Genomic DNA, 22,919 nt, shown 5'->3' with positions numbered 1-22,919 from the left:
TTTACACGAAACAAACATTGAAGCGAGCATTTCACTATACAAGTATTTCCTTGCCCTCTTTTTGTATTTTCTTGTAGTTTTTGCCATGAGAACACTTACGTTTTTAAGCCATGCCACTTTTGTTTTCACAGATTGTGCAGGATGCGGTCGAGACATTAAGAACGGACAGGCTCTTCTAGCACTGGACAGACAGTGGCATCTGGGCTGCTTTAAGTGTAAGGCTTGCAGCAAAGTGCTGACCGGGGAGTACATCAGCAAGTAAGCAGCTTATATCCACTGTAATTACAGGCTACTTGGGTCCAATTCAGGCCTGCATGAGGTTCACACACAATATGATATTTCACTGTCAACTCCCTGGTATTTAGACCTGACTCTCTCCTCTCAGGGATGGCGCCCCCTACTGTGAGAAGGACTACCAGATCCATTTTGGAGTTCAGTGTGAGGCGTGTCATCAGTTCATCACAGGGAAGGTGCTAGAGGTAAGACACCGACCCACGCACACCACATTCTTCAGCTGCCTCCATCTGATTGGATCCTTTGTACAGGCAGATGTCTTTCTGTGCGCCTGCACAGAGGTACTGAGCTATCTGATGTGGAATTTATAATATGCTCCTGTAAACAGACAATTAATATTGCAGTTGGATTTCATATGAATCCTGCCGAAGGTAAGTTTTATTCACAGGGAACAAATACTTTCATTTGAATTTGGGTCCTTAAGGATTATTTAAGAACTACAATCACAGAAGATACATTTGGAAAGTATACCTAAAGATTCAAATGGATGTATTCATTATGTAGATTTACATAGAAATAATCAATTTTGAGAGTTGCTGGCAACTTCTAAATTCTGCTTTCCCTACAGACAGAGGATGTTGCACTGGAGTGGAATTGTGAAATGTAGTTTGATAATCTCCGGTGTAATCTCCTCATCACAGGGCCAAATAGACTCTTGACATGACTTTATTCAACTAAAAGATTAATTCTTAGCAGAGTTTTAGGTCTTTCCAACTCTGCCTAAATACACATGCTTGCCCACGCTCATACAAGTTTGCTTTGCAGCAAATTATATAAATATTACATAAAACACCTAATGTGATCTGACATTTAAGAAGTGGTCATTATTCATTAGTACTGGATGTCATGCAGCTGTTATGAAACTGTTGTTTGAGCGTTATTAACATTGTCTGAGCTGAGTTTATGTAAAATATTATCACCACTGTCCTTGACGCTCTCTGTGTTCACTGGTCTCTTGAACAAGGGCTGGCTTGTCTGTTCTGCAGACGGTGATCCAATCACACACTGAGTTATGTGTCATGTGATGGTATGAAAATGTCACTGCTAGCCAGTCAGCCAGGCTTACAGTAATCCAGCGCTAAGGCAGGCCTTTATGACTATAGGAAAAGGCCTCTGCATCTCACCCCTGAGCTGCTGCCAGTGGATCAGTGGGACCAAAGCCACAGCAGTCTGTCTGATAGTCTAATCACTGACCTAAGATCAGGTCAAATACCACGTAGCCATCGTTAAATTTGCATATTGTCTGTCTGTGAATGGCTTATTAAAGCAGGTGTAATTAATGCAGCTATTAAAAGCAGAGAGAAATAGGGAGAGTTTTTAAGAGCATACGACACACATACCACAAGTACCTTTATTATCCTTGAGTAAGTTTTACAGTGTACGTGAGGAGAGTATTGGGTAGGAGGCGCTATGAAATATCTGCTATAGTCATTCTGTAGACTTTTTTTTATATAGTAAAATGCAAATAATTTGTCACTGGCTCCATATTTCTGAGTGGCCACTTGTCAGCTGAAATGTTACTGAGGGTTGTTATAAAGCAGGCAGAATTTGATTTTGGTTTTTATCATCCCTGGTCAAAGTCACATAGGCTTTATAAGGGTGCACTCTGCATGCAAAGTGCCACATCAGTGTATATGGAAATTCAGGTGCTCTAGCCGTCAGATCATTTTATTGGATTGCGTTGTGTGGGTTATCGCAAAAGAGGAACATTCAGATATCTGAAGGCGGGTGGACTGAGTCAAACACGCAGATGTCATGGTGGTCATGTACAATATGAACAAAACAATCTTTTCTATGTTCTTACTGAAAATGAATATGTCTCAAATAAATGAATACATACATACATTATTTCACATTCCCAAATGTACTATTGAGAAATACTTTATTCACAGGATACCTGCAGACTAGATTCAGGGGATCATTTTTTCTAACAATTTCATCAACAGTTGTTCTTGAAGGAAGGAAGGGAGAGCGATTACCAGTACACAGGATCTGATGAAACTATCCCTTGCACTAACAGGGTTTGGGTGTTAGAGGAAAGAAACGTAGCTGAGAGCAAGTAGAGCACTGGGTTTATTTCCTGGAAGTCACTGTTCCGCTTCACTCACTTTACTCCAGACTTCATTTATCTTCATTTTTCCGCGATGTCAAGTCTGTTTTGTGCGCCCTGTGTTTTCCAGGCAGGAGATAAGCATTACCACCCTAGCTGTGCGAGATGCAGCAGGTGCAATCAGATGTTCACAGAAGGAGAAGAGATGTATCTGCAAGGTGAGCAGACCTACCTCTAATGCCACTGTCACAGTAACTTTGTTACTCCACTTTTGGTAACGGAAACAAAAAATGACGTCCTTCTCTGTATGGCTTAGGGGTATGGTACACACAAACACACACACACACACATACACATACACACATATGTATGTTATACTGCTGACAATGTGTACTGACAACAAATTCCATTGACTCTGGCAATATGGCAATTAAAGTGAAGTGAAATAAACAGCCATGTGTCTTTGTGAGGTGCTAGGCTCCAACAAGCTGAGAGAACAGCTTTAATGCTCTATCTACTATCTAATCACTCAAACTACTAAAGAGATGAATGATTCACACATCAATCTCATACTCAAACCATTGAGTGAGTCCTTGTGTGGAAGCATCTGACATTGCTCTGTCTCCACTCATTTATGTGGGTTTTTCCTTTAATTTGTCAAAGAAAGTTTGACAACATCACAGTGCAACATTTCAGCCACAGACCTTCATGAGGCATGAAACTCACAACATGAAACCTTTCTATTAGAGCCACAGGCTGCAACAGCCAGTCCAACACCTGAGACAATTAAACCATCAATTGATACAATTTTTTTTGATTAGTTGCACAGCCTTTAATTAAGTTATTTAGTTTGTCACAAACCTGTTTGTAAATCCAGAATATAAACAAACTTTTATTAATAAAAGCAACGTGTATCAGAACAATTCAAACACACGTTTGGAACACATTTAGTCGTATATGCAAATAAGCCAAATATGTCAATAATGTGAAAATGTATTTTATTTCCCTTCTTTGTTCTAAATGTATTTTCTCTCTGTCCTCCTCCTCAGGATCAACAGTCTGGCATCCTGGCTGCAAGAACACCACTAGGACAGAGGAGAGACACAGGGAGCGGGTAGGAATTTGGGCGTCACTGACTCCATTGTGTACGACTTTGTCCTGACTGAAAGCACCTTTCTGTTCATGTCTCATGACAGTGTTTCACCAGAAAACATAGGAATTCGGAATGTGTAACTAGGGATTTTGCATAATGCTGTTACTGCTCCCTGGCTGAACGGTTAAACCTAAACCTACCGTGGTTTAAATAATTTGCCTATTGAGGCTGTGGTGTGTGTATGTGTGTGTGTGTGCCTTTGCATGTGTGTATATATCTTTGTTTATGTGCATATTTACATGTCAACATGTTCGCCTTGATGTATGTATGAACTGTGAGTCAGGCTGGAGAGGCACAACCCCTGTGTGATGTCCTGTGAACCCCCCTCTCCCTTCCTCCACAGCTTTTGCCTCCGTCCCTCTTATTCCTCCAAAAAACAGAAAGGCAGGTACTGTATTCGCTATTGGCTATGAGATGGCATCATCCTGTGTTCCACCATGTACATAGGACTCGATGCACTGTATGCTGCCCTCTGCTGGAGACAGCCTGCAGTGCCCTCTCTGTGTGTCATACGAAGCCATTCAGTCTTGTCTTTAAACACCTTAGACTACGCTCATATCAGATGTGAATGTGAGAAAGATGCGCGCATATTTGGAGGAGCAGACACAACCTCACAGATGACTAATTTGTCTTTTCTAAAACCCATTTACCCATTAGGTGAAACGCTCATTTAATTACCCTACATTCAGACCTGCTGCTGCCATCCAAACTGTTCATTTCCCATAAACTGGCATGAGGATCCTAAGAACATAAAATCACAGCGCTAAAGCACTCATTCACTTTGCAAAATTTGCAAATGAATGACCTAATCATGAGATGACATGTTAGTATTTCCAAGTACTTCATGTGATTAACGAAACATAAATACAGGGTTTGCAATTCCCTCCCATTGCTCTTACAGTTTAATGGCCAAACGGTGTAATGTTGGAGTGTTTTGTGTAAAGATCACAATGATAAGCAGATGGCAGGGGGCTGTGGATCATGGGAGACTGACTGCCTGACAGGCATTGTTGTGACTAACAGCCACTTGTGTGTCTTCCCACAGCCCACGAGGTCGTCATCCGAAAGTATTTGTTCCAGACCTGGTTCAAGCATACCTGGCTCACCGGGTCACACGATCTATGTAAGAAATGTTGTGCAGTTAAATGTCTAAATAGACAACAGCCCCTTTTGACAGTTGCACCTTGTTCAGTACTAGCACTTGTTTTACATTAGTAATCTCCATTTCCTTGTGTGTGTGTATGCATGTTTGTCTTTATTTGTCTCCCTAGGCAAAAGTAGACAATGAGATCCTTGATTACAGAGACCTAGCTGCCATTCCAAAAGTCAAAGCCATTTATGACATTGAGCGCCCTGATCTTATTACCTATGAACCTTTGTACACCACCTCCCTGGATGAGAGAGAGGAGAGACAAGAGAGTGTGGGAGAGGTAAACACACAGATCGCATGCATCTTCTCCTGCATGCACGCCATCTTTATGCACGTACAGTACTGTGCATTAAGAGAAAAATTCCTCAAATAATCCTCTGTTTTCCTGTGGTTTTCCTCTAGTAGGACTTTTCCTCATGAAAAGAACCCACACACACAAAGGAGTCTTTATTAATTATGTGATAGTTGTCATGCTGTAATAACTAAACTAGCTTTTATGCAGTACTGAACTTCTGTTTCCGTCACAGCTCCACACTGCCAGGAGAGAGCGCTCCCCCATGCCTGATGACAAGGTAAGATACGTCACTGTGTGGTGATGATGACAAATGATCCTAAATCGTTTAGGAAAGAACAGATGTGCGCACAGGAAGAACAAACTATGTGCGTTGTAGGTACACAGCTTGCAAAAATGTGGAAGATCAGCAGATAAATATTTATGGCTGTCTGGGCTCCTTTGTCCTTATGGTGTGTAATATTATCTAGATAAACTGTCAAAGAAGGTCATAAAAACAAAGTTATAATACAGAGTTGTTGGATTCTTCCTAGTCCTCAAGAAACATGTCGCCAACCCCACTCGGTGAGGTGAGCATAACATTTTGTCAAATTCACTGTCCCCTGTATGCGATGTAAATGCCATATATAATGTATTGTCATTATTCCCGGCAGTTTGTGTAATAACCTCTGTGTGTGTGTGTGTGTGTGTGTGTGTGTCAGGGCTCTTACGACAGGAGGGAACGCATTCTCCAAAGGTCCACCAGTCAGGGCTCCATAGGATCGCCAGTTTATAATCGCCATGGTTACACCCCCACTTTGTCACGGTCGCCGCAGCATTTTCACAGGCCAGGTGAGTACTTAAAAAACAGTTTGTGTGTGCGCATGTGTGTCAGCACGTGCATAATGTTATATTGTTTGTGATAAAATCAGTGATCCCAGAGTTTTCATAGTGTATTGGTGAGATCTGGTCAGGTTAGATGACAGGTCTTAAAACACTGACACTCCACCTTAAGGTTCTCACTTCCCTCCCTCTGATGTATTTACCATTTTAAAGGGGAACTTCACCAAAATTGACATTGGATTGTTATGGTAATGTTTTTTCCCTTGGAATACTTTGGCTTGACATGATAGACTATCCCTCCGTTTGCAGAATAACAACCTTAAAGTCAATTTTGCGCCATCAACAACACAATTTCTTCTGAGTTTGCTATTATTTCCATTAAAAAGTTTGATTTTAAAGTGTAATGGTCTTCCTTGTTTCTTACTGTTCATCTTTAATACTCCTTACCTCGCACTTTGGGTGTCTTTTATTTCCTCTTTTAGACATTTGATTCCTGTATATCTTCCTTTTCTTTTGTCCCTCGCCTCCTTACCTTCTATCTCCTCCCCAAATCATCCACCTCTGCTGCCTGGTCCTGGGGTTTTTAACCCTGTCCCGCACCCTCCCTTCCTGCAGAGGCTCTGACAGGCATGCAGAAGCTCTGCTCCTCCCTGTGCAGTAACAGTGTGGGCTCCAGAAATAGTGACTCCCGCCCCACTTCCCCTTTCAGACACCACTTCCTCCCCCATAGCCAAGGTAAGGGCCCCACTCCACTCTTCTTCGCTGCCCTCCCCCCCAAGGCAACACAACATCATCATCACCTGAGATGCCACCTCCCTTCAATGCCCCCATCTGTCATTCTGGATCCATGGCCATTTCTCATTAGACTATAACTGCCATGCCTGAATGGTCAAACCCATGTCTCGGTCAAACCCATGCAGCCGAGGCACTGATTCTTCGCAAACTAGCATGCACTTATTCACCTTCGACTAACACAGCCTCTGCCAAAGTAGCTGACAGGCTTTCATGTTTGTGTTTTGCAGCTTTGCATGCACTTGAGAGATACTAGTAATCTCAATCCAATATCCAAACTGACAGTTCCCCGAATGTTGGATAATGGATGACATTTTTGCCTTGTCAGAATGAATCTCCAGACCCTAATAAGCTGTAAGGCTGAGATAAAAGTAAAGGTTTTGTAATATAAGTTTACTGTTGCATGCTGGGATGTGAACCATGAATTCATATCACACAACAAACTAACAGACATTATGCTTCATGACTCATAACATATCTCCCAATCATTTAATATCGCTATTTTAAACTTTGCTAGTTTAATCTGCTTTTGTGCCTTCATCTTGCACATAGTATGCAGCTCCATTAACTGCATTTTTCAAAACCAACCAGAATGTCTCCCATTCGCTCAAAATGACTTCAACTGGGCCCGTTGGTCCCTGTGTGTTCAGACTGTGGTTCCCCTTTAGTATCCCTGCTTACGTTCTGTTCTTGGTTCTTCTCACTGGAGGCACTGACCCGCCGAGTGGCCGGAGCTCCCCTCTCCCACTCAGGCCCGACAGCCGGCCGGTCACTCCGCCTCTCTCTCAGACCCCTAAACATTTCCACCTCCCAGGTAGGAGCTGGAGCGCACCCTGTCACTGCTCGTCCCTACTTTCTTCCTGTCTGTCTGTCTGTCTCTATCTATCTATCTATCTATCTATCTATCTATCTATCTATCTATCTATCTATCTATCTGTCTATCTTTCTATCTATACAGACTATACTATACTCCAGTTGGGATCATCTCATCTACACAGATGTATCACAGGAAAAAGGGCGAAATTCAATTTAATCCCTATGCGTCATTGCTTGGTGTTGACATGTTCACAATAGATTTTTAATTCGTATAATAGATACTTTGTATACTCTGGAAATTTATTTTCTGTCTATATTGTAATGTTTTCAGATCAGGGGAGCAACATCTACAGAAAACCACCCATCTACAAACAACACGGTACATTTCATTTTATAGTATAGCCTGTTTTATTGTCAGAAGAGAAGGGGAAAATGTCTGAGTACTAATTCAGAGTAATACTCTAGTCAGAAGTTTTCAAAGCGGGAGGTGGGCTTCCCCAGGGGGGCAGAACAGAAGTTAAAAAAAATACTACTAATTACTAAGAATTAGTTATCAAAAGGAGATGATATAGTAATCAACAGCCAAAATGTGTGTGACTTGGTTAAAGAGAGAGTTGGAAACTAATAAATGCTTTAGGATAGACCTTTATTATTTGGGGTAGTCTGACTGTATCTTGGCTGAATTGTTGAGTGTCTATGGATCAAATATCATAACCATGACGCCATAGGCATCCAGGAACTGAAGTGAAAGGAGTGAAACTAAGTAACTAAGCAAGTAAACTATGGGGGAGGCCCTACCCTGCTCTAGGTCATTGATTCCCAACAAGTGGTCCTTGTACCCCAGGGGGTGTAATCTAGTTAGCAAGAAAACACAGAACTCCAAACAGTAGCTAAAAGTACTGGATAAATGGTTGGAACATTCAGCTTCACTCTAAGACTGCTGACCAAACCAACCAAAATATTGTCACTTCAATTGTAAAAAAACAAAAAAAACAAAGTCCCCTTTTATACAACACTTTTGAGGGAATCGATGAAGCCTTAGGCCAAAATGGTTGGGAACCATTACTCTAGGTAATTATGTTATTGAGCTGAGGTCTTCATTGAAAATGCTTTTGTTAATCAGCTGAAACTGTGTATTCATCTAACCATGTAGTCACCCGCAGTGTCAGTGTATGAGCACTGTTTGAAGTCTGTCTCCAAATCCTCCTCTGTCTGACCTGTAGCTTGTTTTACACTGCTCTTTGTCCATCTTAACAAGTCACAGTAGTAATATTATAGTAATATTATCAACCTTTTCTTAAAACAAGACCATGTAACTTTTGCTTACATGTGAAAATTACAGAAAAATGAGTCAGAAGGAAACCTGACTAAGAGAAAGAGGAATGGCACCACAACGCTATGTTTACTTCTGGTTTTACTTAAAACCATTAATTAATTAATAACCACTTATTTCAAAAGATTAGATTTGAGGTGTGATCCAGTATTCATTGACTTGTCAGGAAAGACATTTTTTGCATTGTAGGCGGCATGGCCCAGGATTAAATGATCCTTGAGCCTGACGATCAGATGGTGCTAAGATGTTTACCTGTGGTTGAGACTGTGAGCCAGACACTGATAGATCAGTTCCCATGGTTACCAACCTAGATACAGCTGCCATAGCACACCAAATCAAGTCTGCTGATGACATCATCAGATCCGCCACCTTCCCCGCTGCCCATGCTCCCTCTCCAGATGACAGCTCACGGAGCGAGGGCAACCATTGGCCCTACTCTCTCGCTGTATTAGGTACAGTAGGCTCCTGATGGGCATGCTTGCACTGCTACCTTCTAGTGGTACAATAGACACCTCATGAAAATCTAACTGTTCTTGTTTCTCCCTCCTAGCTGCCCCAAAAGCTTAACTGCATCCCTGCTTCTTTCAGAGCTCACGCTGTTATTTAGGCGTTACAGCATTTTCCTTTAAGTTTTGCTCGCACAAAGCAGAAGCCTTTGTTCCCTGTTGCTGCCATATTATTTTCTGCTTGAGGTAGCATCAGTTTCACCATTTTATGTTCACTTACTGCACATGGTGGGTGCACTAGCTATACACAATAGTGCCACAAATGACCTAGACAGAGATAACTGAGACTGACTTCAAACTTCAAACTTTTGTCTGTCTGTCTTACATTGTGGTGTTCTGTGTATTTAACATCCAGTAAAATCTTGACATGAGTGATGAAGCATAAACATCCTTCATGTCAATGTAGCCAAATATTCCAATAAGTCCCTCTGTTTGTCTGTCTCGTCAACTCTGTCTCACATTTGTGTTCTTCCATCCACCTACTACTCATTTACTGTATGTAGTCCTCACTGCACCACCAAATGGAACAAAAAAAAACCTATATCGTTCTGTCTTTCTCAAAAATGTAACTGTGCAGGAAGCATTTCATCTGGTTGAACTCTAAAAGTACACGTGAAGCATGGTTTCCTCCAGAAATGTGTGTCTGTGTGTCTTTATGTATGCGTTTTCTCTAACTTTTTGGGCTTGTGTACGGTACCCATAGGTTCAGAAGGGAGGAGACGATCCAGAGAAGAGGAGGAGGAAGAGGCCTTGAAAAAAAAACAGCTCCAGGAGGAACATCTCAGCAAGGTCAGTGGGATAACCTTGAATCGTCCAACATGAACACACACTGGTTATTGTATTTGTGATATATCCTTCGTTTATCAAAAACCTTTTAACTACATGCGGTAGTGCATATGGTGATGTATCTTTAACTGCCATGTGCCTGTGATGAAAGCCATACATGTATTGTGTCAAGGATTGATGTTTATCTGTAGATATATTGTAAATGTTTTGAATGTGTGTGTGCTTGCAGATTCAGTCTGGTTTGGGAAAGCTCATTCTGAAGGAGGAGATGGAAAAAGAGCAGATCAGGGAGCGTCACGCACGTAGCCTGTCGGCTCAGCGCTACGACCCCAAACAGACCAACTGTGACGCAGGTACAGAGCAGCTTCATCGGCTAATATGCTCATAAGTTGTCAGCAATGTACTGTAACACAAGCTCTGTGCTATGTAACACTTCTCAAAACAGATCTTTGCATGTTTTGCTGCAGCATTTCTGGATTATGACAATGCTTTCATTTGTGATTTGAAAATTATCTGTGGATGCAAGTGTTCCTGATTTGGGTCAAGATCTTTTTAAATATAAAACCAAGTTTAATTTTGAACAATATTTATGTTTCAGATCCAACCTCTCCCACCAAAACTAACTCCCTGCCTGGCTATGGAAGGAATGGGCTGCACCGGGTGAGAGCTCACTCATACTCAAGAGATGTTCTTGCTGTTCTGATCATGTAACACAGACAGCTAAATGCAGATGGATGACAACTAACAACTAAATCCCATTCTGGTCCTAACATGTTATTGTTGATGTGTTCCTGCAGCCCCAGTCAACAGATTTCACCCAGTACAACAGCTATGGTGACATGTGTGGAGGAGGCAGAGGTGAGAGCTGCTGCCAAAATGTGGCCGCCATGGAAATCTCTTGTCAATTTCACCCGAGCTATTCAGCATCAGTATTCAGAAATGGCTTGCTACGTGTACATAAATGAGCGTGCATTTTGAAATATTTGCATAATGATTCACACAATGTGTCATCAGGGACAGCAGTGTTGTAGATACTAGCCTGTCAGGGGATTTGACAGCAAAGCCATTAACTGTGAGTCTCATTTTCTGTCCCATGTTGTCCTGCAGAGTTTCAGGTATGTCTCTCATCTGCTTTTTCACAAGGCATGCTTCCTCACCTTGCATCATATATTTGCTTGCTCATGGATTGCGAGAGACACCTTGCCCTGAATGCACACCGCCCACCCCTGCTACATGCTTGCATCACAGTTGGATTAATGTCAACTACAGGGCATGCAGTGCAGTGATTTATAATGCCCAAACATGCACTGCCCAGTAGCTGAACCAGTGTACTGTAAATGCAATGTACAATCATCGCCTCATGTCTTGTTCTGTGTGTTGTTTACCAATGTTATGACTCAAGCTAAATGTCACATTCAAATATATTCACCATAGAAGAAAAAAAAATACAGAGACATTCAGATTCAAACAACTACCCATCTTGAATACTAATTAAGATACTGAACAATATCCAAGCTACTTGCTCCATCCAGTGAAAACTGTGCCCACTGTCATTAGTGGACATATTCATTGCCATTAACCCTGCAGTCCCCTTCCACTATATTACATTTGTGTATGTTCTATTCTTTAGCACATTAAGGATGGCCGTGCAGCACTTGCAAGGATGGACAGGGGAGTATCTATGCCTAATATGTTGGAACCAAAAGCAAGTATCTTCTTCTTTTTGTACTGATGACAGCATTGTAATCTACACTGAAATATGTTACAAAATGTATACATTGTTCACTTATTGAAGTGCATTTTAACTGGTAAACAAGGATACATTTTGCAACTAATTTAGAGATAGCTAACTGTGGCAATCCCACTAAGAAAAAGAGACAGACTCAAAAGAGAAGGATGAAATGAAATAATTAGTGCATAGTATTTACCCTCGTAGTGTGGGGACATTGGTGGAAGAAATAGGGAACAAAAAGAGATTTTTTTTCTGGAGGTGAAAGAGTCACATTAGTCGGGTCCCTGATTTAGCATGCTGCTTCAGGAGCTGCCAAGTCACTCTAGCGCTTAGCATGCTGGCTTCTCCATGCTCATCTGCACATAGCTTTGACTTAAAGTGGCTGGATACTGTATGCAGCATACAGTGGAGAATCCAACGCCCAGACTGTCATCCAAACAACTCATATCACTATATACTGCGTAGTATATAAGAGATTGTACATTACTGTGTGGATATGAGTTGGTCAGAAGCCTTAAAGAACTTCTAGTTGCTTATTATTGAGCATTTCAGCTAAACCAACAACTATCATTTGCATCAGTTTCTTCTTGTGCAGACGGGTTATTTAGAAAATTAGAACCACCTCAGTTTTCCAGGACAATCATTCCCATGTGGATTTACTTGGCCTACATTACTGGTGTTAGTTTTTTACATTTTTTTTTAGTTTGCATTAAATTACTCTAAAATTACAGCGCCGTTACATAAGTCTGTTTCCATGTTTTTGCTCTTACCTAATCTATTGCACGTTTCTACACGAAAAAAAGTGGGTACACCATAGCACCCTGCATTTCCCCCAACAACCTAAAAAACAGCTCTCACTCCCAGTCGGCCTCCTGTCACATACCTGTTCTCCCACCCAGTGTTCCCTCTGTCACAGTCAGAACTACAAAAATATTCAAATTTGACAGTTTTGTTTGATAACAGTGGTTTGCCGGTGTCTGAAGCTTAACTCTAGCTTGTAGTTTTGACCTGTTCACTGACGAGTGTCTCCTTCTGAAGGTGTATCCCTATGAAATGCTCATGATAACCAGTAGAGGGAGAGCTAAACTGCCCAGGGATGTGGACAGAACCAGACTGGAGGTATCAGTTTTCCATCTGAGTGTCCGCAATTGATACTGGATTTCTCTACTTTGTGTAAATAACCTGTTACACAAATACAATTGTAGCAAGGAATATGCAGTATCCATTGCTTCTTGTCATTTTTGCAGTGACCCAGTGCTTTGGTGCTAACCACGAACACCCCCCTCCCCTCCCCTCCCCTCCTTTGTTTTCTCCACCTTTGTTCTCAATTCTAGCGCCACTTAGCACCTGAAACGTTCTTTGACATCTTTGGAATGCAGATCCAGGAGTTTGACAGGCTTCCCCTGTGGAAACGCAACGACATGAAAAAGAAGGCCAAGCTCTTCTAGCGCTCAGAGCAGCATGCACATACTGTACATTCATCCAGATAGCACACAACAACTGTAATCTAGATGTAGGTTTTGGTTTCTTTCCTTTTCTTCTGTTTTTTTTTATGTTTTATCCTGGCATAATCAAGGAAGCTGTGAAATGGACTCTTTTTGCTCTGATGCTTCCTGAGACAATGAGCTGAATGATTAGACTTGCCCAGGAAACAAGGAATGGGAATCTCTTCCATGTTCAAAAATGACAAAGAATGAGAATGACTGATAAATAGGGTCATGTTATTTGGTTTGACAGCGCTTGTTTTACTTCTTGCTTTGCTTTGAGTGGAAATGCTTTCCTTTCTTTCTTGCTTGTTTCTTCCTACTATTTGTTGCTGTTGATTCCTGTGGAACTTTGTAAGTACAATAGAACCTCATGGCGCCATTATGAAATGTCCATGCTCGTAGCTTGAACATGTGTCAGCTTTCCTTTGCTTGGGCTGAAACAGTTTTAGTCCAAAGTTTGCAAGAATTGGCTCAGTGAGTCTTTGAATAAAAAAAAAGCCACTGGGAAAGCAGTGAGCTGACCCATCAACTGTTTTACCGGATCTACACGGATATGACTCATCTAAGCACCTACACATCGTCGGCCTCCTTCCCCTGCCTACTACCAAACATTCATCTGACCCTGACAAAAAGAAAATGTCTCTCTTCTCAGGCTCTCATAAACATGGCCAGACACTTTCCCTTTACATGTATTGGAAGTACAAATCTTAATATATTTTAATGCCGTATCCAACATACAGTAACAAATAGATAAAACACCTAATGTAACAAGCAACTGTATTTGAAAGTACTGTTTTATAAATGAAAACCCACACTGCCATTTGTTGTATTGAAATCTAAGCCAATAAAGCTTTAAATCACCATGAACCATATGATCCTCGGCTATACCAAAGGTATTCACCGCCTCTTTTCTGTCCTCTGTTGTGTTGCATTTCATCAATAAACACACCAGCTCAGTGACGTCACACAGGGTGAGAGGTAGGCTGAGGACTAGTTGACTTTTATGGGACCAATCGAATGGGGGAGTCTATTGACCTTCTTCACAAACAGTGATTAGTTGGGGCCCCTGTGAGGTAACATCTTTTGACATGATTGTTACCCTCATACACATATTTACAGCACTGTATATAACTGCAGCCACAGTTTATTTTAGAAAACCTTTTTAGAAGGTGCATTAAATAGCATTCTGTGTGTGTATCTTTCTTGTGTTTATGCAGTTGCAAACAATGATTATTTCAACACCTCCTCCAGATCGATGCATTTGGGAAGTCATCTGAGACTTGGCAGCTGCAGCAACCTCTTTAATGCAAGAAACTTCCAAATTAATTTGATCCTGTTCATAATATGTTTTTCTATTGTTTATCCTCTTGGATTTTGTTGCCGACAACATGGCAACTCAGTAAATTCAGGAAAGCAGTGTCAAATGTCAGTTGATATTTCAACATGCCAGCATGGTCCTTAAAATGTCATGGTGAAACATTCTCTTTTGACCATATTGGCTTTGTAATATGAGCTGAACAAGTCATATAGTGTCAATATCACATAATGCATCACTTGTACAGTGAATGCCTGTGCAAGCGGCCGTGTGGCCTCATTCACTCCTGGGGGGAATTAGTGCGGTACAAATATGAATTATTGTGGTCCTCCTGGTGAAGGCAGCACTGACAAACACTGACACTTGGGTCACAACACTGCAGTCATGTAATGGCAATGAGATCAGTGGGCATAATTTTCACCTTGAAAGGTGGCAGCAGCACAACAAAGCCTTCAGTGCTGCTAGCAAACTGTACCATCTGAAAATACAGTCTCATAAAATATGTTATGCCTTTTAATAAACAGTCAATGAGAAAGACAAGCTGGTTGTTAACAGTAAACACACCCATGGCAGTCAATCTTCACTTTGTTGCTATCTACATCAAGTCTCATTATAAACTGCTTCTGCAGCTGCACTTCACCACAAACAACTGACTGGTGTTGAAATTAGCTATGCTTAATGTGTGTGCAACCCTTTTTTCAGGAGACAATAGAAAAGCACCAAGAGTGTCTAAAGAAGCAAAGGGAAGCAGTGAAATACAGACTGAAAAAACTGGCAGCGCGGCAATCAGAAATCACAGTAAGTTGTGGTCAGGCAAGCCAGTGATTAAACATGAAATCTTTATTTATTGAGACAATAAATTTGTAAAACTCTATGATTACACCTGTAATCAGGCAGTATAATAAACTGATAAATGCTTCTGCCTGACTCAGAAAAAGTCCTCAGTCATAAAGGAGCGCATCATTCGGAAATATGAGGAGATTCAGTCTGTACTGGACGAGGACCTCAGGATTACCCTGTCCCACCTGGAGATGGAGGAGCGGGCTGCTGTCTCTGCCCTGGATGGGCTGATGGAAAGCAACTGTTCTCTAATACAGGAGATAGAGCAGGGCCTGGCCAGACTCACAGTGGCACTGGAGCAGACCGACACAGAGCCTGATACAATGGTGATTAAACCTGACGGTGGCGAAATCCAGTGAACCAAATATGATTTGAAATGTCATATTTACCTTTTCTTTTGTGTATGGTTCATACACATACATACAGTTCATTAAATCTTAATAAAATGTTTCTGCTTTTCTTCAGTCTTTCTTTTCATTCCCTGAGCAGCAAGACACAGATACAGTGGACAGGTATGGATCAAATCATAACTGATAACAAAAAGCTTTAATATGAAGCAGTGGATCAGCAGCTGATGTTTCTCACTATGGTCTGCCTCCTGCAGAGTGATGGATATGCTAAACAGGACAGACCCGAGTAGCGTAAGCCTGGACGAAGTAAAAGCTGACCAGATCCTCAGCCTCACCAACAGCATGCTTCTGCTAATCTCCTCACAGACCCCTATAATCAAGAAACTCTTCAAGAGTTGTCAGTTCACACATTACATTTATAGCCATAACTTGACCTATTTAACATGTAGATTTCTTTGTGTAAAATTTGTCAAATATGTGTCTCCAGATTCCAGTGAGGTGTATCTGGATGCAGACACGGCCCACCCAAAGCTGATCATCTCCCCCCAAGGTGACAGTGCCACCTACACAGAAACCTGGCAACAACTTGCTGACCTCCCTGGACGCTTTGACACCACCCTCAATGTCATCAGCTTGCAAGGCCTCAGCTTTGGTCGCCATTACTGGGAGATTGATGTGACTGGGAAGACTTACTGGGAGCTTGGTGTCACCTATCCTACCATTCCCCGCAAGGGCACTACTGAGGACTGCTGGCTGGGCCGGGGGGACGAGTCCTGGTGTGTGGAGTTCTTTGATGGGGAATATACAGCCTGGCACGGAGGGATGCCCCATCAGCTGCCTTTCACAAAACGCTTCTGTCGGATTGGTGTTTTGTGTAGCTTTCCTGCAGGTTTGGTGACGTTTCTTGAGGCAGACAACATGACGCCGCTGTTCTCCTTCTGTGCAGGAACCTTCTCAGATTGCCTCCACCTGGCCCTGTGTCCTGGACATGACCACAATGGCACCAATGCTAAACCTATTGTAATCTGTAATACTCCATCCCCTACCAGTGATCTCTGATTAGTAGCTCCACAGAAAAGCTTTTAATAATTCCTTGATGAGGCACAACTTTCTAATTTTTACCATGTTCACAGTCATAGTTTAGCATGATAGCATTAAAAGCCAAGAACAGTAGGTTTCTCCTTCGGTGAGCCATGAATGTCTGCACAATATCTGGTACCAATCCATGCTATAGATGTTAAGATACATATTTAAGAAGATAAGCAAAAACTTTGTCCTGCTGGTGGCTCTAGAGGAAAAGTCAGGGAATCACCAAAGTAAAGTGGATTCATCTTCACCAGGTATTCCTGTACACCAGGAATAGGCCATCTGTACAAAATTATTGGCAATTCATCTCATATTTGAGATATTTTAGTCTAGACCAAAGTGGGAGACAGGCCAACATTCCAACAGATTGACATTACTATGGCTTAAAATCATCTACTACTTCTTTGTATTCAGAAGTCAAAAGAGCAATAACAAGTTTTGGATTGCCAGGTTGTGATATTTGTCTGACTGGAATTGAGCCTTTGTATTTGGTAATAACACAGTCATAAATGTTGGGAATGGATTTTAGAAACACTCATGGGTTTCTCACTTTGTCTAAAGTAAGACTGAATGGATGGTAAAAAGCTGTTAATAAAAGGCTTTTGGGCCAGATGCTCTGCAAACCATTTCCACTAAGGTCTTGATGAAATGAAAGGGTTTGCTAAAAAGACAAAGCAAGTGTCAGGATAAATTTCATATATAAAGCATTGCTATTTTCTTTATTAACCATTACTAAACCCTTTATGAAGGGGGCCTTATTACAAAGTGGTACCCTTGCTGAAACAGAATTGCTCCTCTTTGAAGAAAAGTAATTATCAAGTATTTCAGATGACATAGAGACACAGTGTGATAAAAATCTCTTTTAGGAAGATAGTTCCTTACAAGGGATCGTGTTTAAGGAGAACACTGCATATTTCATTCAGTGCCTGTGCTGTGTATTTGTATTTATGTACTTTCAGATGGATGTACTGAAATATTAGTAGTAGTGTCTCTAAGCTCATTAAACTAAGCAAAAGGACCATGAAAACAGTGTTTTATGCATATTGAGTTTTACATATTCTCTCTTAATGACAAAGTCTTATTTAAAGAAGGAGGTTTTACTTGGAAGTCATAAAAGTTACTAATGTCTTTTTGTGGCATATTTGATTGGCCATACAATCATGCTGGAAGTATTACACTTTACTGATTTTATAAATGTGTAAAAAGGCAAAAGAAAGCTAAAAAGGCACAGTAATGTATCCTGCTATGTCCCTTGTATGTGGATCCAAAGTCTACATTACACACGAACAAACAATTGACTTTGCAAATATACTCTCTGAGCGTTTGTGTTGCATCGGAGCGCACACTTATCCAATTTGAACCACATTAATTTCAATTAATTTCAATATGGACAATGTTCGGAGTCAGTGATCTTGATTTTGTACCATTTATTTGTTCATCATGTTTGGTAACATGAGCAGTGTTCTGCCTATTATTCCTGAAAAAAAAAAAAACATCCAAGAGCACAGCTAAAATCAACAAAACTGACTCAACAACGGGGATTGATGCCAGACACCCCCAGTGAATCAAAGGTTAGTGTACTTGCACAACTGTTTAGAAAAGTGTGAGTGATCTGCCAGACAGTGCACTCACTTTGTACTCTCCTGGATGTCTTCTGATCCACTGCCATCATGAACCCAAAGCTCCTCTTCTTTTGCCTCTTCCTAGCAGTGCTCCTCATACCAGCAGAAGTATGTTTTCACTCTATACATTGTACAGCAATTGTGCAGCAATGAGCAAATGTATCGGCTCGTTATTTATAGTGTTGCAATGTTTGGTAATGCCTTCTGCTGTGAATAAAATGCAACAGAGCTCGTTGTCGGGAAAAGATTAATTCACTAAACATTTTTCTGTTATGTAAATATCAACAAAATTCTAATAACCAACTGCACAGGATTTGTTGTTATTGTGACTCGTATTTGGTGCTGTCAAATTATTATTCAGCTGAAACATGAAAAGCACAAGAACCGTCATGAGCATGGGCATCCTGAACATCCTAAACATAAAAAAATAGGAAGATTTAAGGACATAATTGAAGGTAAGTTATTTTATTATATTTTTATTCCTTTTATAACATATTATATATAGGACAATATTTGACATTTAGTATCCTGGTCGTCCTCACAGTCTCACTGTAAACAACTGGGTTGTTTTATAGTAAAACAGAGTGGAAGGCTACTAACTTTATATCTAATCAAGGAAAAATATTGTTTTAGACGCCTTCTTTGAGATCATAGACAGAGTTGGTGATAGTGATGATGACGATGACGATGACCAAAGTAATTCAGACTGGCTTTTTGAACTTCAAGAGCCAGAAGGTAAGAGATGTTAACGCTCAGGTATTCTGTCTAACTATTTCTACCAATCAGTGTAGTGTTGCATGTTTTCCCTGTGGCATAAGAAGCAACGTTACATTGGAAAGCTCTAATTTAAAGCTTATGTCACCTTTTCTCATTTCTCAGGCCAATGCAATCCAAACCCTTGCCAGAACAATGGAGTGTGTGAGCAGAAAGGCAAGAGAAGATTCAAATGTGATTGTCCCAGGCCTTACAAGGGAAAGAGATGCGAGAGAGGTTTGAAAAATATTCCCTTTTCCCATGCTGTTGTTGTTGGATGGCAGGCTGGTCATGTATGCACAACATACAATGAGCCAAACAATTGTGTTTCAGGTCCTAAAATTTGTCGAAAGGGTACATGCGGGCGTGGTGAATGCGTGCTGACCTTAACTCACCCGTTCTATCAGTGCAAATGCAAGTTGCCCTTCCAGCCTCCACACTGCACAAGTTGTAAGGAGTATTTCTTTGCCCAAACAAGACAGATTACCTCTTTTCCACAAGTTTCTGCAGTACCTGAAAACAAGCTTTCACTGTTAACTGTTTTTCTCCAAAGTTTCACTGTGTGAGCCTAATCCATGTAGGAATGGAGGAATATGCATCAAGGATGGTAATGACTTTCTCTGCCGGTGCCCTCAAGGGTACAGAGGACATTTTTGCCATGTTGGTAAGTCCACACCCTACATTTTTGTTTTCCTTTTCCCAGTCCAATATATGTATCATATCAATACTCATAAAGTGACTGAGTGTGGAATATTTCTTAGCCCCAGGTGACTGCTATGTGGATGATGGAGAGTCATATAGGGGCAATGTCACTGAGACAGATGACGGCTATGAATGCCTGTACTGGAACTCTCACCTCGTCCTGGAGAAAGGAGCTGATCGCAAGTCCTTTGAGAACAAAGATGGACTTGGGCCTCACAACTTCTGCAGGTCAGGAGAAAATAAAGAACTGCATTCAAATAGCAGAGGACATCTACAAGAGGGCGCTCACTCACACTATTTCTATGACACAGAAACCCAGACGGAGAAAGGATGCCCTGGTGTTTCTTCAGACGAGGCCACAGGTTGCTGTGGGACTACTGTGATGTCACAAAGTGTCCTAAACCAACAGGTCAGCTTTAAAGCTTCGGACAACTTTCTGATCCTGAGTGCTGTCAACAAAAAACAATTGTTATCTCCTTGTTATTTTCTTGTGTGTGTTTTCAGGTATTGCGCCAACAGAAGTTGTCCCTACAAACCCTGATCCCACTTCTCTCCAGCCCGAACCTACGAAACCTGAACCTACGAAACCTGAATCTACAGCAACCACAAGGCCAGCAACTTCCACTCTCCCAACGACTGAGAATCCCACCCAGGTTCCACAACCTTCTTTTGCACCTACTGATGTTCCTTTCATCCCCGATGCCACCACTTCACCGCTACAGTTCACCATGTGTGGGATGCCACAGCCGAAAAAGCCCATTACCCGAATCTTTGGGGGTCTGAAGGTCGCTCCTGGGGCTTTACCCTGGCAGGTTTCCTTGCAAGTAAGACCAAAGAACTCCAACCAGGCATTCAGACACACGTGTGGAGGAGTTCTCATCGCAAGCTGCTGGGTACTGACAGCTGGACACTGCATGTAAGCACAATCACAAGGACCACAAATCTGAAAAAACACCAAACGTTGGCTGATAATGAAATAGCTCTTACATGTGGACTTAACCGTTTGTGCTGTTTGTGTTTGAGCAGTGATCAAAAGAAGGACATGAAGGTGGTTATGGGGAGTCTGTCACTGAATACGGACGAGTCAGCAAGGCAAACAATAAAAGTGGAAGAGGCTATTCTACATGAGAACTACAGGGAGACTACTAAAGCGGTTTACAATGATATAGGTGATCTATGTCTCGCTCTCATTTTATATGAAATAATCACTGACATTACGAACAGTATTAAAATGTAATGTGTAAATCCAAGATCTTACTAACAGCATCTCTCCTCTGCATCTTTTTGTGGACCTTTTTAGTTAACTAAGGATGGGATGTGAAAGTGCCAATTAGGCCCGGGAGTCAAAATGTACTAGTTGTAATAATGATGAGTGATGAAATGTAGTATTGATAGTCTGTGAAGTAAACTCTAAAAATAGTAAAAAGTTGAAGTAATGACATTGTGATGTGAAAAAAGAAATGTAGTAGTACTTCATTATTTAATAATTTTGTTGTGACTTTTATCCAATCTGCGTTTTCAAAGCCTTGTTGAGGTTGAACGGCACTGGTGGAGTTTGTGCCAATGAGACCCAGTTTGTGAAGACAGCCTGTCTGCCTGATGCCCAACTGCCTGATGGGATGGAGTGTACCATTTCCGGATGGGGTGCCACTGAGCAATGTAAGACCGCTTTTGCATATTCAGCCACAAAATAAAAGTCGTCATTTTCATTCAGGTCTATTGGTTTGTTTTAGAGGCACTTCAGAGTTTAATGTTTTAGTTTAAAGGAACCTGTATGCCTCGAATCTTCATTTGCAGCCACTGAAATTTGAGATAACATTGTTTTTTACTACTTTGTTGTGTTTGTGTTTCAGCTGACTATGGCTCCAACAACCTGTTGGAAGCTAATGTACTGCTAATCAACCAACAAAAGTGCTCTGAACCCGCTATTTATGGCAGAGTCCTGGATAATACTATGTTCTGTGCTGGCCACCTGCAGGGAGGGGTGGATTCCTGCCAGGTTAGTTAGTAGAGGAAACGTGCCAGTTAAATGCATGCTATCATCCAAAATATCTGCATACAGCAGTGTATTTGCTGTCTGGTCAGCCGTTTGCTCTTGTTTCAGGGTGACTCTGGAGGACCACTGACTTGTAACCCGAACAATACCCATGTAATTTATGGTCTGGTGAGTTGGGGAGACCAATGTGGAAGGAAGAACAAGCCTGGGGTCTACACAAGGGTCACTCACTTCCTGGACTGGATCAAGTCAAAGACTCAAGCAGCATCTCCATAATCATTTCTGTTACTCAGCAACATGCCAACCAGTGTAGCTAAGGACTTGGTTATTATGCAAGTCTTTTGCAAGCCTATCATGATTTAGCTTTTACATTTTGTGCAGTTTTATCTGGTATATCCGTTTTCATGTCTACAACATTGTTTTAAATTCAAATGCTACTTAAAACTGACGAAGCATTTTGATCAAATTGTGCTGTCAGAAGCTTCCAAAACCATATATTAAAAATGACACACATAAGCAGTCACACATAAAGTGTGACTGCTCAGCCCTGTTGTCTTATTAAAGAAGCATTTCTCAGTGTTCTCTCAGCAGGAATTGCATTATAATTGTAGTGTGGTGGGAGATAAATATAAGAAAGCAGATGCATCATCATTCTTTGGAAAAGAAATGGGTCAAATGCATCACTGATATCGAATGATGGACAAAGCATACAGATCCTTTACCTAAGTAGAAGTACTAATACCACAATGTAAGAAATACTCTCTTACAAGTAAAAGTACTGCACTGAAAATCTTACTTAATTAAAAGTATGTACGTCTGATCAGGAAAATGTACTTAAAATATTAAAGTAAGTACTCAAGTAAGTACTTAATTAAATAATTAAAAAGAAAAGCAGCAAATCTTCACGTTTGTGAAGCTGGAACCATGAAATGTTTTTGCATTAAAAATGACTGAACGAACAAAAAAATTGCCAATTAACTTTCTGTCAACCCATTCATTGTTTTTGCTGTACTTATTAGTTTAATTTATAACAAAATGGAGA

At 41.1% G+C, this 22,919-nt stretch overlaps 2 protein-coding genes across 13 annotated transcripts in view; both read left to right on the top strand.

Annotated features, from left to right (window-relative positions):
- ablim1a (actin binding LIM protein 1a) overlaps positions 1-17,822 on the top strand; it is a 43,082-nt gene extending 25,260 nt beyond the window's left edge. For 3 of the 12 annotated variants that reach the window (XM_046071495.1, XM_046071496.1, XM_046071492.1), the window contains 24 exons: positions 132-258; positions 386-479; positions 2,475-2,562; positions 3,394-3,458; positions 3,841-3,885; positions 4,543-4,620; positions 4,769-4,927; positions 5,175-5,219; positions 5,473-5,508; positions 5,641-5,770; positions 7,701-7,748; positions 9,014-9,154; positions 9,912-9,997; positions 10,224-10,347; positions 10,593-10,654; positions 10,792-10,852; positions 11,102-11,109; positions 11,625-11,699; positions 12,765-12,845; positions 15,231-15,326; positions 15,461-15,694; positions 15,834-15,880; positions 15,973-16,115; positions 16,206-17,822. In XM_046071495.1, coding sequence (XP_045927451.1) covers positions 132-258; positions 386-479; positions 2,475-2,562; positions 3,394-3,458; positions 3,841-3,885; positions 4,543-4,620; positions 4,769-4,927; positions 5,175-5,219; positions 5,473-5,508; positions 5,641-5,770; positions 7,701-7,748; positions 9,014-9,154; positions 9,912-9,997; positions 10,224-10,347; positions 10,593-10,654; positions 10,792-10,852; positions 11,102-11,109; positions 11,625-11,699; positions 12,765-12,845; positions 15,231-15,326; positions 15,461-15,694; positions 15,834-15,880; positions 15,973-16,115; positions 16,206-16,777 — 2,645 coding nt within the window. In that variant the 3' untranslated portion in view covers positions 16,778-17,822. Of the gene's footprint in view, positions 1-131; positions 259-385; positions 480-2,474; positions 2,563-3,393; positions 3,459-3,840; positions 3,886-4,542; positions 4,621-4,768; positions 4,928-5,174; positions 5,220-5,472; positions 5,509-5,640; positions 5,771-7,700; positions 7,749-9,013; positions 9,155-9,911; positions 9,998-10,223; positions 10,348-10,592; positions 10,655-10,791; positions 10,853-11,008; positions 11,067-11,101; positions 11,110-11,624; positions 11,700-12,764; positions 12,846-13,060; positions 14,081-15,230; positions 15,327-15,460; positions 15,695-15,833; positions 15,881-15,972; positions 16,116-16,205 lie in introns of those variants that run through there. The other 9 variants (XM_046071494.1, XM_046071497.1, XR_006828453.1 and 6 more) reach the window with 9 other exon arrangements.
- Positions 17,823-18,462: 640 nt separating this feature from the next.
- habp2 (hyaluronan binding protein 2) lies at positions 18,463-22,454 on the top strand. The gene is made up of 13 exons (XM_046071491.1): positions 18,463-18,534; positions 18,788-18,881; positions 19,060-19,161; positions 19,306-19,416; positions 19,513-19,629; positions 19,733-19,843; positions 19,941-20,109; positions 20,193-20,290; positions 20,386-20,797; positions 20,908-21,050; positions 21,406-21,540; positions 21,735-21,880; positions 21,986-22,454. The coding sequence occupies exons 1-13, from the start codon at positions 18,475-18,477 to the stop codon at positions 22,151-22,153; spliced, it is 1,866 nt and encodes a 621-aa protein (XP_045927447.1). The 5' UTR covers positions 18,463-18,474; the 3' UTR covers positions 22,154-22,454.
- Positions 22,455-22,919: the final 465 nt, after the last annotated feature.

Source organism: Micropterus dolomieu, linkage group LG15 (genome assembly GCF_021292245.1).
Source record: "Micropterus dolomieu isolate WLL.071019.BEF.003 ecotype Adirondacks linkage group LG15, ASM2129224v1, whole genome shotgun sequence".
Taxonomy (NCBI): Eukaryota; Metazoa; Chordata; class Actinopteri; order Centrarchiformes; family Centrarchidae; genus Micropterus; species Micropterus dolomieu.
The sequence above is the reverse complement of the archived record's forward strand: the minus strand, read 5'-3'. Positions and strand labels throughout refer to the sequence as shown.